Consider the following 17920-nt stretch of genomic DNA (forward strand, 5'->3'; position numbering starts at 1 on the left):
GTCTACATCTGAAATTGAGGGAAAAATCAGCGCTAGAAATTAAATATTTGTGATTCATCATATTCTCGGTGGTGTTAAAGCTGTTGGTGTGGATGAAAAGTCCAGAGACAGGACATTAACATATGATGCTTCCAGAATTGGTTACCCCCTGACTTGAGACACCATCTAAGGCCTGTTGGTTGGTGGATATTCTTATGGTTATCAGTCATCATTAAACTCCAAGGGAAAAGAGTTGAGCTTTAGAATACGACTTTGTTTAACATGGGCACGTGAACTTGCTAGCTGTGCAGCAGTTGCATTTAACTTCTCAGAGCCTCAGTCCCTTTGTTGGCAAGACAGGGCTTATGGCACTTGGTTCTGCTAACACGCAAAGCCCCATAATTAGTATACTTAATTCTTCCCTTAACACCAGTATTCAAAATGCATGGCTTCTAAGAAAAATGTTCCAACAGGTATGCAGTAGTAATTAAGAAAATTGTTCCTAGTGTTCATTCACTTGATGGCAGTGTACCCTTTACTTCACAAAATGTCATGGCTTAGAGAAGTAATCGTCATGTGAAATGATGAGGTGAGAAGAGAAGGGGGCCTGTCATCAGATGCTCCTGCAACAGAGATGAGCTGCTGGGGCGTGAGAAGGGAAGGAAGCATTCGGTTCCTGGAACAGGAGCTTCTGGGAAGCACTAGTCCTGTATCCCAGTGGGTGTGTGTGGTGGGCTTACGAGGCTGTCAAGTTAGTGCAACCTTGATTACCCCTTGTTAATCTCAACACAGCTTTTCTCCAAGGAGCATGTGTCCCAACCAGAAAACACCTTCTTGTCATCTTGTTCTAACTTTTTAGGATTCAGTTTTTAAAAATAAAAAAGGCAGAAACATTTGAGAATTCTTCTGTGTCCTAAGCTTTATGTAAGAAATTTTTGTTGTTGTTGTTGTAGCAAACTCCACAAGAAAAAAAAGAAAGAAAAAAACCTGCCCCAGATAACACAGATACACTAATGTTATTGGAAGAGAAGGAATAACTTATGCTGTTTTCAACTCTCATTTTAATCATCACTTGAGTTAATCTAATGCCTAAGCATTAAAGTGAGATTCATGTTGGTTCTGGTTTTTGGTCTCCATGGTGACCTTAGATTTGAAAACTTTCAAAACGAGAGAGTTACGTTACATCCTGGGTACTTAGCTGGCTAACGCATTAATCTGACATGGTGTTTTCAGTGGAATGATTCTCTTGAACTTCAAAAACGTGTCTTTTTTTTTTCCATCCAGCATACTTGAACATAGCCCACTGTCAGACAAGGCTGAGATTAATTGGACATCTGAGATTAATTGTTCAGTGGAACAATAAAATACAAATATAATAACAGAAAGACTTCCGTGTTCTTTCCTGCCACTGTCAGTTTTTTTTTGCATTGCACGCATTAGAAAGATCAAAGCACCTCCTTCAGTTCGATGCTAAGCTGTGATGTAGTAATCCTCAGTCTCAAGGGTCTCTTTACTGGCATGTGTTCAGTCTTACAAGGCACAAGACTCACTGCTTTTTAGGATTTTATAACCTTTTTAAGTTCTTTCCTACTTTCTTAGGTAACAGCTTGAGTGTTCAAAAGCTGCCCTCCTCGCTGACAAATGTTGATGTTCTGATTAGCTCCTGCTAACCTTATCAGCATTTCAGAATATGGCTTGTGTTCTGTTACCAAAATAGCTTTATGTCATCCTGTTGAATCGTGTGGAATTTAAATTGTCAGTGCTTGATTTTACCTAATTTTCTGCTTGCCTCCCAGTTTCTTATCATTTTGTTCATTCTCATTTTTTAAAAAATTTCCTGCTGTATAATTTCCGGTAACCTTCCCCATCCCAAGTCTCTTCTTCACTTTCCCATTTTTCTCTCCACTGTTCTCTTCCCTTTTCAGGAATGAGAAAAACAGAAAAAGAAAAATGTACTAAGTCACTTCTTTATGTCTTAAAAAAAGGTTATTTTTTCTCCATCTTAAAGAAACTCTACATTCATTATAGATACATTGCAAAAATGTAAAAAGGAAAATTTTTACACTCATGGTTCTATCTGCTGTTCATGTTTCAGTATATTTATTAGTTCTTTATGTGTATTTTTCTTACATAGTTCTGACCATGCTTTTTGTGCAGTTGTTCCTGTGTCTTTATAGTTAACATTTGTTACATGCATTTTTACATGATTTTATAAACTTTCTAAATGGTTTTCTTATTTATGGGAAGTCTCCAGGGAGACAGGGATTGTGAGGCAGGGAGATTATAGATGTGACTTCTTTTCACAAACAAGCGGATCGCTTACTTCTGAACAAACATTTCTAGAGGACCTGTCTTGCGTGGGGTAAATTTTGAGGATACACAAATACGTAAGACAAATGGGCATCCAGAAGCTGTGACAGACATGTAACACATAAGATTATTCTCTGACTACAGCCCTCACTGTAATAGGCGTGAGGTGCTCAGTTGCCATGGAAGCAGAGAAGAAGGTGGCAAACTTTGCTGGGAGTGTTGGCTGCACTGAGGAGGTGCCGTCCGAGCCAAGTCTGAAAAGGATGAGTAGGTGTTTGCCAAGTGGAGTTAAAGGGAGAGAACAGAAAGGGTGTGAAAGGAAGTCTGAGGGCGCAGGTAAAGTTAGATACGCCTGGTCATGTGATCCTGTGGGCTGAGTGGCAGAGAGAAAGCCAGAGAGGCACGCTGTGGGCAGATTTTAAGGAATCTGGTCACCCTTCTAAGGAGTTTGGCCACAGGAAGCCAGGAAAGGTTGAAGCAGTGAATAGGATATGATCACATCTGTCTCTTAGAAAGCCATCTCTCCAGTGATACAGAAAGTAAACTGTTTGGGAGAGAGGAGGGGAGGTAGACTTCGAGCGGTGCTAAATTACGTCTACCTGTTTCGTGCCAGGTATGATTCTCAATGTTTTTTCATTGAAGTCTCACAGTCATGAGTGGGAGGAAGTTGCAGTTGGTCCAGAGATGCTTGACTTGCCTGTTGTCTTGCAGGTACTAAGTGGCAGAGGCAAGAAGTTCGGCCGCATCTCTGTTCTTGGTACTTCACACGAGGGAGGCACATGAGGCTGCTTTTGTGTGGTGTTTCGAATTTAGAGATGAGGAATGCCTAGACCAGGGCAAACATTGGGAAGGTGACAGAGGTTTCCTACATGGCAGCAGCCATCTAGTGTGAAGAGGTCACCAGGGTGAAAAAGCATTCACTGAAGAAATCCAGAGAGCCTCGGAGGTGACGCTATATGACTCTACACAAAGCGTGATCCACTGTGTCAGAGTACAGGCAGATGGACAGCAGGACTTTTGTCCTGAGGAAGGTTCCAGAGCTTCCCGGACACTGCAGGCCGGTGGGTTCCATTCAGAAGCCATACTGTCCTGCTTGAGAGGCTCCCACTGGCCACATGTGAGACAATTGGAGCATCACAATGAACTATGACAGTAATTCATTATAATACATTAATAAGAAACATTTTAAAAATTAGCGCAGGTGCAGAAAAAATTAACTGCTAGATATAAAAGAAATATTAGAAATAGAAAATCACCACTTTGCAACCACTGTAGTAATAATTCGAGCAAGAATCATCAACAGATGCTAAAGCCACTGGGTGAAAGGTGGGGCACCATAATATTTATATAGTTTCAAAAAGTCACAAACTGCTTGTTAATAATAAAGGGGCAAAGGTGTGTATTCGGAGGAGAAATCTGGCAGACACTCTGGTAGCCAAGTGATCAAACCAGCAGCAGGACAAATGATATCGGATGCTTTTTGATCTGATGCACTGGGTAGGACACATCATTTCTGTATATTCCTGCCAATAACATTTAACCTGAGTTTAAACATAAGGAAACAATCAGATAAAGCCAAGTGGAGGGACATACTCTTGATATAAAAAAAACTGGACTCTTTAAAATAAAATGTCAGTGTCATTAAAAAAAAAAAAAAGGACTGAGAAACTAGTAGACTAAGAAAAATTAAGAGTATGGCAAGTACCCTCAATATGTCTCCTCTGATTGAATCCTAGATTCGGGGGGAAAGCTATACAGGACATTGTTGAGACTATGGGGAAGTCTGAATAAGGATGTCTGTTAACCATGATAGTATTCTATCATTGTTAAATTTCGTGAGTGTGATTACAGAAGAGAATGTCCTTGTTTGTACACTTAAGGGTAAAGTGTCATAATGTATTCAACTTAATTCTCAAATGGCCCAGGAAAAAAAAGTGGGAGAAGAAGGAGAAGCAAATGTGGCAAAATATTGATAATTGATGAGTCTAAGGACGTTCATTATTCTCTTCTTTAGATTTACACATCTTCAAAGGAAAAATTTGAGGGACTTTTTTTTCAATTTTCACTTCATGACCACGTAGGCCACAGAATCTCTCAGATATAATTTTTGTTAAAGGGAAATCTTGCCTGACTGAAATACTGGATTTCTTTAATGTGACAAATAAGTATCTGAGTAAATGGAAATCCATAGCTGACCTTTATTTAAGATTTTATGAAGCCTTTGATAAGTCTCCTTACTAAAGGCCATGAAAACATTTTTACGTTTTTACTGGGGGAAAGGGAGGCTGGTAGGGGATGAGTGCTTTATTACTAATGATGATTTAGAGACCCCTCCCCATGAAAAAAAAAAAAAAGCCTGCCTGGTATAGGAACTCTTGGATACATTGGATAATGGAGCAGTGTGGAGAGCCAAATCCCTCAGAGCTCAGTGGAGGTGAAAAATGTTTTTAAGGTTGTATATCTGAGTTCTAAGAGGATGTGTATAGGGAAATCTCCCTACTTTGGATCATTTGAGATGGATATATTATTTGCGGATGAAACTAAATCTTCCCAGTAATGAAATGATAACCATCTGAGGAAGAATTCATAAAAGTGATCACAGATGAACATCCATGAGGGCTGTGTATTTAAGGAGAATTTCACTTCTTGACTGCTAAGCGTTGAGTTCTCACTTAAGGCACTCCTCACCCAAAACATGGGCCTAACTTGATCATTGTAACGTGGTCTGATATTTGTATAGCACTTTATAGTTTTTGAGCAATCACTTTTATAAACATTACCTCCCTTTGGCAGTGAGGGTTGAGGATGAGGTGGTGGTGTTCTCGCCATTTTACAGATGAGAGAACTGAAGCTAGAATGGGTAAAATGGTTTGTCCAGAGCCACCTGGATGGTTAACCCAAAACGGGGGCTTGCGGCTGGATTTATCCTCATTGTTGTTCTTACGACATAAGCTTAGAGGTCTTTGGAGCATCCCTCCTACGCAGCACAACATAAAGCAAGGAAAGTTAAGATCGAACTAAAAACACCTTGCTCAAGAAGGTGGAAAATGTGTAATTTGTTTGTGAAAGATTCCCATGGAAATAACTTTTTTAGAGATGGGGAAATTTGATTTAATGGAAAAAACACTTACGAAAAATAGATCTTTAGTGAATAATGAATAAAAATTTTAAACCGTTCAACTATATTTAAATGATTTATGTAAACTGGATTCAATTTCATTAGCATGACAAAAACAACAAAAAAAGTGAACCTGGAGACATTGTCCAGCCTTTGTTATTTGGAGAAGTGTTTGCACCAATAGCTGCTCTTTCCAGGGACCCAAAAGGCAAAATCCTTTAGTGAGAGGTAAGACATTTGGATCTGATCCCAACTGAGTCACTGTGAAATAGAAAAATAGCACCTCTATTTGCTTATCTGTAAAATGGATATAATTACATATACACTAACCACCTGATAGGCTTGTGAGGCTACAATGAGATAATTGATAGGAAAACTCTGTTAAAAAGTTGGAAACTCTGTACAAACAAAATGTAATGTTTTATTATGTAGAAACGACCCTACATTCCTTTTTGTTGTTTTTTTTACTCCTCAATCCACAGTAATAAAAAGGTATGAGAAATTATAAGGGACAGTTTTTTTTTTTTAATTGGCGTATAATTGCTTTACAGTGTTGTGTTAGTTTCTGCTGTACAACGAAGTGAATCAGCTATATGTATACATGTATCCCCTCCCTCTTGGACCTCCCTCCCCACCTCCAATCCCACCCATCTAGGTCATCACAGAGCACTGAACTGAGCTCCCAGTGCTATACAGCAGGTTCCCACTAGCTAGCTATTTTACACATGGTAGTGTATTTATGTCAAACCTGATCTCCCAATTCCTCCCACCCTCCCCTTGCCCCACTGTGTCCACACGTCCATCCTCTACATCTGAGTCTCTATTCCTTCCCTGGAAATAGGTTCATCTGTACTATTTTTCTAGATTCCACACGTATGCATTAATATACGATATTTGTTTTTCTCTTTCTGACTTACTTAGTATGACAGACTCTGGGTCCATCCGTATCTCTACAAATGACCCAATTTCGTTCCTTTTTATGGCTGAGTAATATTCCATTGTAGATATGTACCACATCTTCATGGTATATATGTATCACAGAAGGTCGGAGAAATTATAAGGGGCAGTTTTGAACCTCTCACTGCTGCTGTGAAATCTAAAACATTCACCAAACTTAGCAACACACCATCTTCCCCTCAGTCTTCAAGGTCATGCTCAAGGACATTTCATGGCTCAGATTAGTTCTTAAGTGTCCATCACTGGTTAGGAGGGCCGTGTGCCTGTTGAAATTCAGGAAGTGGCATAGTTTTGCTGCTTTTGTTTGGGAGTTGAAGTTGAGGCGGGGACTGCAGCACGTAGCGTGTGTTTCCCAGTTGCAGGCTGCGCAGGACATGGATTGATGGGGATTCCACTGATCCTGCTGTTCCCTGATGCTTGATTCCCTTAGCGGATCTGACCTGTGGTCTGGGTGTTGAAGAGCAGCTTTCTTTACATGCCGTGGATGGTAGTGAATTTTCTGTTTTGGAGGAAGACTTTTCTTCTGGAACAAGACAAGAAGTTATTTGCCCTGGTGGTAGTAGCTAGATTCATTGAATGCATGAATGAGGACAGGTCCACTGAGAGACACCTGACTGTTCCTGGTGGTTGGTATGGGGCATGATGGCATGACATTACCTTTGTAAGGAACCTAGGCTGCTCAGAGCAAGGTTGCTTCATGTGTATCCGGTTCTTGGTTTATGCAGGCTTGGGGAGGCGCTGGCAGTGTACAGGTAGCGTGCAGTTTGCAGATAATAACATACGCGGAGTCAGAGGACTTGGGACCCATTCCAGCTCCCAAACTGAACAGCCGGGGGACCCAGGACAGAGTTAAGACCTACCTCGCTGATTTTTCAGGGCTGCTGTAAGATGAAGCACTGGTAAGACTCAAGGATTATATTAAATAGCATTTCTGCTCTTTAGCACTCACTTTCAGCCCTTCCTCCAAGTTATACCAAAGCCATTGACTCGTGCAGCATTACTTGATGAGTTTGGGTTCTAGGTTCTCCCTCTCCTGCCAGAAGGGGATGAAGCACAGTGAATGTCCCCACTTTTCAGATGCACTTAAGAGAAAAGGCAAGTGCATGAGGCCATCTGCAAACTGAATGGTGGTGAACAGCCTATCATCAGAGCACTGTGTATTCAGCATTGAAAACATGCTGGGGGGGGGCTTCCCTGGTGGCACAGTGGTTGAGAGTCCGCCTGCCGTTGCAGGGGACACTGGTTCGTGCCCCGGTCCGGGAAGATCCCACATGCTGCGGAGCGGCTGGGCCTGTGAGCCATGGCTGCTGAGCCTGCGCGTCCGGAGCCTGTGCTCCGCAACAGGAGAGGCCACAACAGTGAGAGGCCCGTGTACCACAAAAAAAAAAAAAAAACATACTGGGGGAACCTGTTTTTTAGTAACCAAAGGCTCACTGGTTTGAACCCTTCTGGAGTGGTCTGTCTCTTTCAGAAGCCTCTCCGTCTGCCTTCTGCTCTCCATTTCTTTCTATGTCTCATATTGCTTAAGTGATTTGGCCAGTTAATTTCTTGGCCGTTCATTAGAACTTGAAGGAAAGTGCTCTGTTTTTACTGAAAAGTGATTTTTCTCTGACCCTAGGAGATCGTAATTCACAGCACGATGCAGATGCAAGACCTTGTCACAGCTTTATAGTGCCCACTGAGAAAGTGTTTGTGTGAACGTCCCCCAAATACCTCTGCTTTCAAAGATGAGCACTCAGAAGTCTACTGATGGGGAGGTTAGAGCTCCAGGTACACACTCCATCCTCCTTCCCACTGAATGCAACCCAACACACAGGCCACAGTGTCTGGAGCAGCCCTTTGAGGACTCTGGAAAATGGTAGCAGGCAGAGTGCAGAAGGAAACTAAAATGAGAAGGAAGGAAGATGGAGCTGGGAGCTTCCTGTTTCTGCTTCTTCCTCTTCCTCCTTCCCCCTCCCCCTCCTCCCTTTTCCTCCTTTTCCTCTTCTTCTTCTGTTTTCTTCCCGTGTCTCCTGCCTGTACTCAGAGGTAACCTAAATCTCAGAACTGCAGAACTCCACAGGAATCCCCTCCTTTCTAGCCCAACAAGCAGGGAACGCCTACCGGTTTCCATGCAAACCACGCTAACATGCAGTGTGTACATCCTAGATTTTTCCTGTGCATGTTTTTTTAAACGGTTATAATTATACCAAACATTTTGTTTCATTTTTTTCCTCTTGGTAGAAGAAAATATTTATGATATAACTTACTACAAAGTCATTGTACGCTTATTTTTAAATAATGTATTAAACAATTATGGCCTAGTTCAGTGCATTTGAATCACCTCAGATTCTGGTCAGTAGGTCCTGAGGGGGTACAGGCACACCTTATTTTATTGAGCATTGCTTTATTACACTTTATAGTTATCGCAATTCTTAGAAACTGAAAGTTTGTGGCGATTCTGGGTGGAACAAGTCTGTCACCGCCATTTTTCCAGCATCATTTACTCGCTTCATGTGTGCGTCACATTTTGGTAATTCTTGCAGTTTTTCAAACTTTGTATTTGTTATGTGATCTGTGACCAGTGATCTTTGATGTTACTACTGCCACTTGCTGAAGGCTCAGATGATGGTTAGCATTTTTAGCAATAAATATTTTTTTAATTAAGGCACGTACATTGGTGTTTTAGACATAATGCTATTGTATGCTTAATAGACTACAATATCCATAACTTTTTATGCACTGGGAAACCAAAAAATTCGTGAAACTCGCTTAATTGGAATATTCGCTTTATTGCTGTGGTCTGGAACCGAACCTGAAATATCTCCGAGGTATGCCTGTAATGACAGGCAACCCCTGGTGTTGCCATTGCTCCCCTGGCCCAGGTTCTGAATGGCAAGGGAACAGTTATTTAACAATTCCCATTTGGGTTGTTTCTAGTTTGTTGCTTTTATAAATAATATTGTGCATAAAGGTTTTCTTCATGTGTGGGATCACTTCTTGGAGGTGGGCGCCTAGAAACAACTAAGCACTGAGTCACACACAGGTCATGGCTGTTTGGATTGGTGGTCAATATTGATGATTATTTTTGCAGAGGATTTTGCCAGTTGTAATAAATATATTACTCCCCAGGTTGGTGATGAGGAAATTGAGGCTTAGGGTGGTTCTGCTGCCCAGGGTCACACAGCTAATTGGTAGGAGAGCCATGCTTTTAACCCAGCCTGTCTGTTTCAGAGGCCACTGCCTCTTCCACCCTGCACTGCTGGCTGCTGCATTTACCACGTTCCTTCCCTCCTCTTTAAGGAGCCTGTTTGAGAAGATCAGTGACGTTGTCCCTGCCCCACCATTGGCTATCTTTTTTTAGCTTTGCTAATTTGATATGGGAAAGAATGAGCTCCTGTTAATGTTCCTTTTTATTTCTATTTGCTTGACAGAGCCAGTGCCTCCAGCTGGTCACATCCTTTGTCCTTTGATAAATTTTGTTTCCTAAATGGTCTTATTTACTTGATTTATATGTACTGTGTACACGGTAAAGACGTTAAGTTGTTTCTGCTCCAATTGTGTTGTCATTTGCCTTAGAGTTTGTTTACTTTCTTAGAGTGTAATTTAAAAATTTTATGTAGCTGTAACCATCCATCTTCTTTTCCTGTTCCCCACTGAGCTTTTAAAGAGCCTTTCCCCTTGCAGAGGTTTGACAATCATGGAAAGATATTTTTAAAAGAAAGCATAGATGTGTTAAGGGCACTTGTAAGAAATGGAGCATTAATTTTGGGCTGTTTTTCCTCAATGCCATGTTTACCTCATAATCTCTCCCTCTTTCCCTACCCCTACAGTTTCTCCACAAATATTTTCCTACCAGAATGAGAGGGCAAATTGAGGGGGAATGGTGCTCAAGAATAAGATTTATAGTTTTCAAAACACAGAGGGAGTTTCGAAAGGACAATTTGAAATAATGTAAACTGAAGAACTACCTAAGCTTTTTTGCCATAATTTTCTTCCATTTATTATCCGTTGTTATGACAGAACCAGACCAAACTTTCAATTTAAAACTTTCAAAAAATTTTTATCATGTTTATACATGCGTGCAATTTAAGAAACAAAATGATCCTACAGGACTTATGATGAAAAACCATGGTACGTAACCCTTACCCTAATCGCACTCAGCCTGCTTTCCTACTCTCTTTAGCTCTTTCAACTGAGTCTCGTGGTGTTTACCTTCATTTCTTTAACTCTTTTTACAGAATTTTTGTGTGTGTATGTGTTTATCCTCAGGTCTCTAAGTGCCATGGCAATATTGTTTCTTTATAATTTCTAATACAGGCTGTTGCTGACTTCCTGCTGGGGAAGGCCAGGATTTAGAGCCCTTGTATTCCCCACACAATCCTTCCCCGCAGCTTGTATGTGTTCTGTTGCCTTTTCCTTCCCTTCTTCCCCTCCCCCACCATCCCAGTACAGTAGTTTAGGCTTCATATCCCATCTTCCCAGTGTCATTTTCTGTCCTTGATTTAACTCAGTATTCAGAGCTTACATTCTTACAGTTTTGTAGATGCTATTCATAGCCAAGTCATATAGTTTCCTATAATTACTTTTCAACACAATATTTCATTTCCTGTAGAGTCCGTAATTGCCTTGCTTTTTGCTCTGTTAGTTTTCTGTGTACTTACTCATTCCCATGTTGTGACTCAGTGCAGCCACGGAATTAGGTGTTCTGTTAGCCTCATCTCCAGAGCTCTGACTCACCCATGTAGGGGGCTCCCTCTCTTGGGCCTACAGCACAGCTCTCAGTATTCCCTTTGCTGGCATCCTAGCAAATCCCGTTTCTTCTTTTTTCTGTTCTCTCCTTTGCCTTGTAGAGTACATCTTCTGTAATTTCCCGCAAAAAAGAATACATAGGTGGTAAATATTGTGAAATCTTGTATATATGAAATGACTTTAGTTTATCCTTGGTCTATTTTTTAAGATTAGGCTTAGTTAATAATATGGCTGCGTATAGAATTCTAAATTGGAAATCATTTTCCCTCAGAATTTGGAGGCATTTTTCTGAAGCCTTTTCTTTTCCAGTATTGCTTTTGAAGAAGCCTGATTCTTGATCTTTTGTGTGAAGCTTGTTTTTGATCTCTGGATGCTTGAAGGTCCCTTGTTAGCCCCAAGTTTCTGAAGTTCCATGATGCTGAATCTTGCTATGTAGATCTGTTTGCTTCCGTTGAGCTGGGCTTTCAGTGATCCCTTTCAATTTGGAAATCCGTATCCGCTATGTGGTATGTTCAACCTGACATCCTTAACTAGAAATCTTGATCAGTTTTTTTAAAGGGAAATTATAATGAAACATGTTTCCCAGAGCCCAGAATATTATCAGTTAAATGTTAAAAAGGGGTCATGGTGATTAAATTGGCTAACCAAAATTTAAAAGAATGCTGACAAACATAAAATATAGACAGTCACACATTTTATTTGCCAGAGCAAACAAAAGTTTCGGTGAATGACTTGTTCATGCCGTTTACCACTCTAGTATCCAGCCCAGACTTGTATCAGAGACAGGTAGATTTATTTATAAACTTCTGCACTCTTATTAAAAGGAAAAACATGCAGTTCTACCCACATAATTTCAGAAGATTGAAGGTACATCCTACTCAGTCCCTTGCTTCAATTTGGTCCCCCAAAATCACATACCAAAAAAAAATTCATGTATTTGACTTTCTAACCTCCAGCTGCTTTAGCTAATAAGTTAGTAGAACATTTGTCCTCTAGGCCAAGCGTGTGAAATAGATCTTTAAATTTTTCCCAGAGATTTTCCCCCAGATGGCAGTTATGGTAGTAAATCAATCAGTCAGTCTTTAACAGTGTAGTGAAAAAAAAATTTAGTAACTAAATATCTGCTGACATGTGCTCTAAAAAATACCACCATCTAAGGGAAGCTCTGAAGCTGCATGCTTCATCTCTAGGACCACACTCTTCCAAGGGCTGTCTGAACAGCAGTGAATGTTGAGTGGGCACACTTCATGGCGGGGGGGGGTGATTTTACATGTCTTAATATAAACTCATAAAGGAAAAACACTCCTGTGCATCTCCTGTACTCTGAAAACCCCACTGAATACTTCTGTGACTAGATATATGGGTTTCCCCCCCACACACACACACAAGCAAATCTCTAACCCTCTTTAACTCCATTCTGGCACTGTCTACCTGGAAATAGCATCGGATCCCACAGGGTAAGGGCTCAGTCTCACACTGTCAGCCCCCAACCACTTCAGACTCTGATCACAGGTTCAGATTGTCACCTATACTACTTACCGACCAGCTTTAAATTGGAAGTTCCTATGACCCCCCCTCCTTGGGTTCAGTTAATTTGCTAGAGCTCACAGAACTCAGGAAAACATTTTACTTACTAGATTAGCAGTTTATTATAAAAGGATATAACGTAGGACCAGCCACATGGAAGAGATGTGTAGGGCAAGGTATGTGGGAAGAGGCATGCATCACTCTCCCCACATCTCCTCACGTTCACCAACCTGGAAGTTCTCCAAACCCCTGTCCTTTTGGATTTCTGTGGAGGCTTCATTATAGAGGCATGATTGATTAAATCATTGGCCATTGGTAATTCACTCAACCCCCAGCCCTTCTCCCCTCCTTGGAAGTGGCGGGAAGTGGGAAAGAGGCTCCAGCCCTCTAGTCACCTGGTTGGATCTCCTGGCAACCACCCCCATCCTTAGGGGCTTTCCAGAAGTCACCTTGAACTCATGAACATGAACCTAGGTGTGGTTGAAAGGGGCTTTTATGACTAACCAAAGACACCTCTCTCTCTTCTCGGGAAATTCCAAAGGTTGTAGAAGCTCTGTGCCAGGAACAGGGATGAAGGCCAAATATATATTTCTCATTATAAATCACAATATTACAAAGCTTAATTCTGAATATAAATTACAATCGTAGCAGACTTTTATGTGGGCTAATAGTCTGCTTTTTTCTTTTCCCACCAGCTCTTCGGAGACTGGGAAGCCCAACTGAGGAGAATAATGAAGCTCATTGCTGGCGGCGGCCTGTCCATCACGGGCTCCCACAACATGTGTGGGGACTACCTGTACAGCGGCCACACGGTCATGCTCACACTCACCTACCTATTTATCAAAGAGTGTAAGTCGAAAGCAGCCTTCCGTGAGAAATGTAACTGGGCATGGAAAATGGGAACAGAACAGGCCTGATGTCAGCGGCCCTGGGGGGCGGGATTCCTAACCGCCTGTTGGTTGGTACCTGCAGTACTTTAGTGGGGTTAAGCCTTATCCTTGGAGATGCCATATTGGAAGACTTGGGTCACAAACTGATTTTGAATCCTGGTGCTATCACTTACGAGCTCTGTGACCTTGGGGAAAACCTCTAACCTCTGTAAGTCATAGTTTCCTCATCTTCAGAATGAGATACTGATAGCTCCTTCATGAATGAGGGAGAGGTTGTGAAAATTAAAATAGATGGCATATAGGGACACTAGTAGAGGTGCAGGGAGAATGAACGGTAGCCGGTCTTTGTTGTTGTATTGTTAGAGTACCAAGTACAGATTTTCCTGGAAATGGAGCCCTGTACATACTCTTAAGACCCTGCCCCCAACCGTGACCACTCCATTTAAACTCACAAACCTCCCTTCACCCTCTCTACTGCTGATCCCACTTATTTGGTTCAATTTTTTACTTTTCCATAGGCTTTAACACCTTCTAACGTAATGTATAATTTACTTTATTATAATTATTTTTTATTGTTTCTCTTCGGTACTAGGAAGGGATCTCCCCACAAAGGCAGGCTCTTTGCCTATTTTGTTCATTGATTCCAGTGACTAGAGCAGTTCCTGTCCTGGGCACATCGTAGATGCTCAGTAAATAGTGGTTGAATGAATGATGGATACTTGGACCCCTTGAAAATTCTGTAAAAGCCTAAACTGTCTTCCCCAGGGTGAGAAGGGTAGATCACACTCAGACAACATTGCTGCCTAAAATTTCAGACCCTCTGAAGCCCACTCAGTGAGAATACAAGGTAGGAAGGCCTGCACGAATAGAGATTTTGAATCTCCCGTCAGGTGACTTCCCAGACACTGCCCTGCCCTTGGGAACGTACTTGGGCTTGAATTCCCAGGCATTTGGATTCTCTCTTATTTGTATTTGAGAAATGGACATCTCAAAGACTTTCAAATTTGCAGAGCTTGGAAAGCAAATAGGGCAGTTGTATCAATTATAATTGCCTAGTCTGTGTATAAGGATCAAAAGGTACTGATTTTTGTATAGAGCATTAATCCCAAATTATTTCCTGGTAAATTTGTCAGTGGCCGGTGTTGTTTTGTATTTTAATGGTGCGTGATGCATTAACCTGTCCTTATTTGTCCTTTTAAGCTACACTTATAATTACATGGATCAAGTAATAACCAAATACAAATTACTATGGCTAAGAAAGTCACTTTATGAAATAAGCTGCTTCCCTTCTAACCTCCGTTACAGAGAAACGGAAGCCCTTAGATTTGCTACCCCAAAAGATCTGTTTTCAGAAGGAAAGATCCAAGGTAATTGGATTCAGAAGTAGTAGTTGAGGCATGGTCGGGTGCCCTTAGTGGCACTTGAATAATGGGACGATTGCAAATTTCTCCTTTTCAGATTCCCCTCGACGACTGTGGTGGTACCACTGGATCTGCTGGCTTCTCAGCGTGGTTGGAATCTTCTGTATTCTCTTGGCGCATGACCACTACACTGTGGATGTGGTGGTGGCATATTACATCACCACAAGACTCTTCTGGTGGTACCACACTATGGCCAATCAGCAAGTGAGTTTCTCTCCCCATTTGATTTTAACCCCTGTTGCTCTTGGCCTGCCGTCGCTGGCGTGGCAGGGGGAAAAGCGCAAAGAACCCACAGATGTCTTCGGTTTCTCTTGTCTTAAGAGGTAGTCAGCTAAGGTTGTGTTGTCTCTTGTGATGCTGATCCACTTCTGGATCAAAGATGAGCCAGAAATGTGTTAATATAATGACATAGGAGACGGCATCCTTCTAGAACAAGAGTCACGCTCTCATTGTCCCTGGAAAATATTTTTTAAGCTGTGCCCACCTCCTGCTTGATTTGCAGTCCTACCTTCTTTTCTATCTTTGGCCCCTCACCAGCTTAATACTTAACATTTAATTAACTCTCTCTGTTTTCATCGTAGAAGAGTAGCTAAAACACTAATTGAGGTATTTCTTTATGGACAAGAGAGTGAGTAAGCCGCATGTTCCCCGTGTACTCCCGGAATTGGAGTTACTTGTTTTTCTGCTAGGGTGTGGCCCGGTTTACAGCTGAATGCAGAGTGTAGAACGGTGGTGGGAGTGTGAAACTGTGGCTATGTAGGTGGTCATGGGGCGGGTCTGGGGGCCTTTGGGAATTTTAATATGGAAGCTATTTGAACCTAAAGTGAAATGTTATGAGAAACGTGTGTATGTTCCTTTTGGGGCTGGAACCATCAGTTCTTCCTGACTTGGTTTTCTCTTTCTGTGTTCTCTTAGGTGCTAAAAGAAGCTTCCCAGATGAACCTCCTGGCCAGAGTGTGGTGGTACAGGCCATTTCAGTACTTTGAAAGGAATGTCCAAGGAATTGTACCTCGATCTTACCACTGGCCCTTCCCCTGGCCAGTAATCCACCTCGGTAGGCAAGTTAAATACAGCCGGTTGGTGAGTGACACATAACAGCTGTACACGGTGGGGAACGAGGAGCTGTCCGAAGTGCTAAGAACTCCATGAGAAAAGATGCCATAAAATGAACACCTCCCTTATCCTGTTATCTCTCAACAGTTACCGTGACTTAACCGATTGAGTTACCTGGTCAGCACTGTGATCTTTTTTTCTCTCCAAAGGACCCGCGTTGGACAACAATAAAGAAAATCTAACCTGTCATGCACTGTACACATTTCCTGTTCATAGGCTTGGGATTTACATAACCTTGCAACCACCGTGTTCCTCTGTGTATGATGCAACAGCGTAAATGTAAGCTTTTATATCATAAGTCCTGGTCTTTCCAGTCACACCTGGAAATAAAGCGTATTATTTTCTTGGGAAAACATACTTTTCATATCTCTTGCCCCAAAGATTGGGCTGTAAGCCATTTTCTAGCAAATGTCTCTATGAAGGTTTCTAAGTACCTGAATGGGGTTCGATTCTGAAATCTTTCTACCTGTTGCACCGATATTCAAATAAAAATGACAGACACAGAAAGGTTTGGTAACTATGGATTTTGTAAAAATCAGCAGAGACAGTGTGTCAAAAAGTACAAAAAAAAAAAAAGATTCTGTTATAAAGTGATTTTCTAAGTATTTCCTAACTTTATTTTTCAAAATGATGTTATGAAAACCAAATTTAAAGATTTTTACATGTCAGAGAAAAGAGAGTTAAAATTTAAAAATGTTTCTTGGGAGAGAAATTTGTCTATGTTTCTAGTGCCTTTCTTGTCTTGATTGTATGGTCAGTAGGCAATCTTCAATGTTTTTATTTAAAATAAAGTATTCCATGAAAATATAAATGTATGTATTACTACTAAATTTTGCATTATAGCTAAATTAAATCAGAAGACTGCTTATGGTTTTTAAATTGCTATGAATTAAAGAATGGGAGAGTTAATTAGAAAGTCAGAGCCTGTTCCCATATTGTGAGCAGGTGGCAATGACAGGTACCACTTCAATTACTTTATCATCTATTTGGTAGTTTGATTTTAACTATACAATGAAAACAGCCATGAATACTTTGTTTTTAAAAAGAGAGTTTTGAAAACGATCACTTAACTAAAAATTGAAAGCTATAAATTAGTTATCCATACTCTCATGGCAGTTTTGTTGGTAAACAACAAAGAAGAGATCTATTTCTTTAAAATATATTTGTGCAGGAACTGCATGTAACTCTGAAGTTTTACTCCTAACATGAGTATGTTTGGGGAAGTATTCTATTCTATACTTGCCAATGTGGAGAACAAAATAGTTTTTTAAGAATGAAGAAGTATATATATCCATTCTGTATTTTACGTGCAGCAGAATTATCTTCCGTAGGGTTTTTTTTGTGTATTCACAAGGTAATATTTGTATTGTAAAACAATAATGGTGAAGGAAATAAAAAGGCTTTTAAAATTTTGTTTGTTTTAAATCTTTGTAAAGTTATTATTCCAGAGAATATACTGATACCTTATTAACAGCTTACCTAGATCATAAAATAATCAAAATGCACTTTTTAATAAAAACTGAAACTTAAAATAAATGGCTACTATTTCTAATGTGTTCACATTCTTCACAAAAGTCGTAAATGAAGTCATTAAAGCAAGATGAAAAACTGAGTTTTGAAATTTCCTTGCTGAGTTTCTTTGAGAGAGGGCCTTTATAATCATGTTTCTTTTCCCTTGAGATTCCTTAAAATGTACTGTAAAGTTCGGTAACCTCTACAGATTGAGTGTATTTTTAAAAACATATAAAAAGACTTACAGATGAGTTTAAGTCAAACTGCAGACCACTGTTTACCAATAATTTTGAATTCTCTAATTCTCAATCAAGTCACTTAACTTTTTCCCCCTATAACTGGAAGTAATACGACTTTTTCAG

At 40.6% G+C, this 17920-nt stretch overlaps 1 protein-coding gene across 8 annotated transcripts in view; it reads left to right on the forward strand.

Annotated features, from left to right (window-relative positions):
* The window catches only part of SGMS1 (sphingomyelin synthase 1), a 280487-nt gene extending 263028 nt beyond the window's left edge, over window positions 1-17459 (forward strand). For 7 of the 8 annotated variants that reach the window (XM_024744799.1, XM_024744800.1, XM_024744801.1 and 4 more), the window contains 3 exons: window positions 13318-13471; window positions 14971-15137; window positions 15849-16607. In XM_024744799.1, coding sequence (XP_024600567.1) covers window positions 13318-13471; window positions 14971-15137; window positions 15849-16028 — 501 coding nt within the window. In that variant the 3' untranslated portion in view covers window positions 16029-16607. Of the gene's footprint in view, window positions 1-13317; window positions 13472-14970; window positions 15138-15848 lie in introns of all 8 variants that reach the window. The other variant, XM_024744803.1, reaches the window with a different exon arrangement.
* Window positions 17460-17920: the final 461 nt, after the last annotated feature.

This window comes from Neophocaena asiaeorientalis, unplaced genomic scaffold (genome assembly GCF_003031525.2).
Source record: "Neophocaena asiaeorientalis asiaeorientalis breed wild unplaced genomic scaffold, Neophocaena_asiaeorientalis_V1.1 scaffold131, whole genome shotgun sequence".
NCBI classification, from domain to species: domain Eukaryota; kingdom Metazoa; phylum Chordata; class Mammalia; order Artiodactyla; family Phocoenidae; genus Neophocaena; species Neophocaena asiaeorientalis.